Source organism: Anser anser (genome assembly GCF_964211835.1).
Source record: "Anser anser genome assembly, chromosome: 2".
In the NCBI taxonomy this organism is placed as follows: Eukaryota; Metazoa; Chordata; class Aves; order Anseriformes; family Anatidae; genus Anser; species Anser anser.
In genome coordinates, this window is record NC_139721.1 from 934,498 (window position 1) to 937,603 (window position 3,106).

At 56.5% G+C, this 3,106-nt stretch overlaps 1 protein-coding gene across 1 annotated transcript; it reads right to left on the reverse strand.

Annotated features, from left to right (window-relative positions):
- Window positions 1-2,052: 2,052 nt before the first annotated feature.
- On the reverse strand, window positions 2,053-2,782 carry LOC310893686 (feather keratin 1-like; the record flags this gene model as incomplete). Its single annotated transcript, XM_083822987.1, has 1 exon — window positions 2,053-2,782. Exon 1 carries the CDS (start codon window positions 2,452-2,454, stop codon window positions 2,053-2,055), a length of 402 nt encoding a protein of 133 aa, XP_083679113.1. The 5' UTR covers window positions 2,455-2,782.
- Window positions 2,783-3,106: the final 324 nt, after the last annotated feature.

Here is a 3,106-nt window from a genome sequence, read left to right on the forward strand (position 1 = left end):
AAAGGCGCTCCGTCATCTCTCTTCATCGCCGGTGAGGCCCCTTGTGGAGTCCTTTGTCCGGTTTGAGGCGTCCCAGTGGAAGATGGAAGCGGACATGCTGGAGCAATTCCAGTGCAGGGCTACCAAGATGCTGAAGGGCCTGGAGCCTCTTCAATATGAGGAGAAGGTGAGAGAGCTGGGCGTTTTCAACCCGCAGAGAAGGCTGCTCAGGCTGAATCTCCTCCTTGTTCTAAATCCCGGATGGGCGGGAATGAAGACAAGGGAACCAGACTATTTTCAGTTACTGCCTGCTGCCAGGACAAAGGTGAGTGGACGCCACAGAGAAGAGATGCAATTGTCTTGGAAGAGAAGGAAAGCCTTTTCCCCTGTGAGGGTGGTCAAGCAGTGGACCTCAAGCAGAGGTTTTGGATTTCCATGCTTGGAGATCTGAGAAGCCCAACTGCACATGGTCCTGGACAGCCTGCTGTAGCTGACTCTGCTTGAGCAGGGTGCTTGCAGCACATGGTCTCCAGAGGTTACTTCCAAACTGAAAGGATTCTGTGACTGCATCTGTTGTCAATGCGGGAGAATGCTGCTGGGTGAGAAAGCAGTCGAGTGTGTGCGGCTGACACGGAGAGATTCTTTCAGAGGGCATGTGCAGAAGCGCCTTAGCGTGGCCAAGCCTTTGTTTGGTCAAGTGTAGGTCTTGTGTGACGTGCTGGAAGGTGTGGTGGCCCTTTTCGACGTGCCCCGATGACCTCTCGAGTTTTGCCTTTGTACTGAGGGAAGTGGGAAGGGCACTGGGAGAAGAAGGGAAAAGGAGGAGCGTCAGGCTGGCATGCTTGAGAACTTTATTGAGGAAAGCGCATGGAAAGGAAGGAGCAGCAAGTGGCACATCCCCGGGAGGTCTTGAATGCACGTAGGGTGACCAACAACGTCATCGTTGTGCGCGGTAAATTTTCTCGGAGCACGGAAATCTTCCAGCCCTGTGATGGGAGCAGCAGAGAGGGAGTTGATCCCTGGTGGCGTTTGGCTTGTGAGCACGTCATAGTAGCAGAGAGAACCAGACATACGAGACAGTGCAAGTCAAGGAAAGAAATGGGAGAATGGTAGAATGTAAGTCGGCCATGTTTCCAAACATCACGGAATAGCCCACTTCCTTGCTTCTCTGGTTCATGCCTTGAGAGAAATAGCCGTGGTTGTGGAGCTGAAGACGCAGTGGGTCAGCGACGGCACAAAGGTGCATCCTCAATCCACGAGGAGTCTCGCACCATATGTGTGGTGTCCGTGTGACGGACAACTCTGTTAAATCATACTGGCCTCGCTAGAGGCCCCAGAGGGACACCACTCCTCCCTGGTCTCCACGTGAGCACCGAGCTGTTGACCGCAACTCTTGGTATGTGACCATGCAGGCAATTCATTGTGTGCTGAGTGGCCCATCATGTCTTTCCATTTTAGTGACAAGGATCTATGTAAGAGCGTTGTCCAAACGCTTCTTGAACACCACCAGGCTTGGGCCCTGATGGCCACTTGAGCCCTGCTTTTTGTTCTTTTTGTCGGGTGAAGTTGGAAGAGCGTTGGGAGAAGAAAGGAAGAGGAGGCATCTGAGGATGTGGGATGCAGGCAGATTTTATTGAGGAAAACATGAAAAAGAGGGAGCGTCAAGTGGAAGGTGCACATTCTGAGGTGCCTGGAGGGCAACCACCAGCCTATGTCCCTTGCGTAGAGCAGATTTTCCCAGAGCCCCAAGGTCTTGCTACCATGTGGTGGGAGCAGCCCCAGAAGGTCTCTGGAGGGATTGTGCTAGTGAGCAAGGCATTGCAGCAGAGAGTAGCAGCTGTAGAAGGTGGTGCTATGGAAAGGAGAAAGAGGAAGAAAGAAGGAGGTATGTTGGCCATGTGTCCTGACAGCATGGGCTGGCCCCTTCCTTGCTTGCTTGCTTTGTTGTGCCATGGAATGATGAGCCGCGGCTGGCGAGCCCACGTGCCATGAAGAGCGCAGAGGTTCGTCCTCAGTGCGAGAGCTGTGTTGCACGGTGTTGGAGGCTTCTGTCAGGGGTGTTGGCGTGGGTCCTTAGCAGGGGTAGCAGGCTCTTCCGCCGTTGATGCAGCCCAGGCCTCCAAAGCCAAAGCCTCCAAGGCCAAAGCCTCCGAATCCCCCGGAGGAGATGGGCACTCCCTGGGCGCTGAGGTTGCTGCCCACGGCAGCTGATGCGGAGGATCCAACGGCGGTGTTCTGGGGGAAGGAGCTGAGGATGGGTCCTGGCAGGGTGACCAGCACAGCAGGAGGCTGGATGACGACGCGGGAATCCTCGCACTGCCTGACACAGGGCTCGTTGCAGCTGTTAGCCAGCGGGGTGGGTCCGCAGGGGCGGCAGATGTCGTAGCAGGACATGTCTGTGGTGTGGAGGGTCCCTGGAAGAGAGGGTGTTGGGAATGTGGAGGGTGTTGGGGAGGCGGAGGGTGTTGGGGGCATGAGGAGTGGTGCTGGGGGAGGCCAAGAGAGTGGGGAGGCCTGGGGTTGTGGGGAGCATGGCGGTGGGGAGGGAGAAGGGCTGCTGAGGCTAAGGGGGAAAGGGCGTGTGGAGAGATAGGCCTGGTGGGGCAGGCGAAGGAGGGGAGCGGGGTTCAGGCTCACCTTGTTGGGCGCAGGGGAGAAGGCGTCGGGAGGATTGTGTGAGGGTGCGAGTCGCAGGGCCGGCTTTTATGCTGGTCCGTGAGTGCCCGCGGGGCGAGAGAGCCTTTGCGCATGACAGCATTTGGCGTGAGCTGCTCTTACATGCTAAAGCCTGGCAAGTAATGAGGTGGGGCATGTTGTCCTTCACACTACGTTCTCGTGTGCTTTTCTCCTGTTTAGGATGTGTCTCTGTGGCCTTGGCGGCAGCTTTTAAGCGAGAGCGGCTCTTTGGATGGATTTCCGTGGAGAGTGCGTTTGAGGACAGTCGGCAGACGCGGCCAAAGCATGAGAGAGGTGGGTTGTTATGAAGTGAGGTCATGGCGTGTCACTCGTGCGGTGCGGTTTGCGGCTGCATTGTTGTGAGGAGGGGGCCCTATTTGCTGGCGTCGCCATAATGCAGGCTGGTGTGGGCTTCCCAGATGTGCTGGGCGCGAGGCGCTGGCACTGGCAT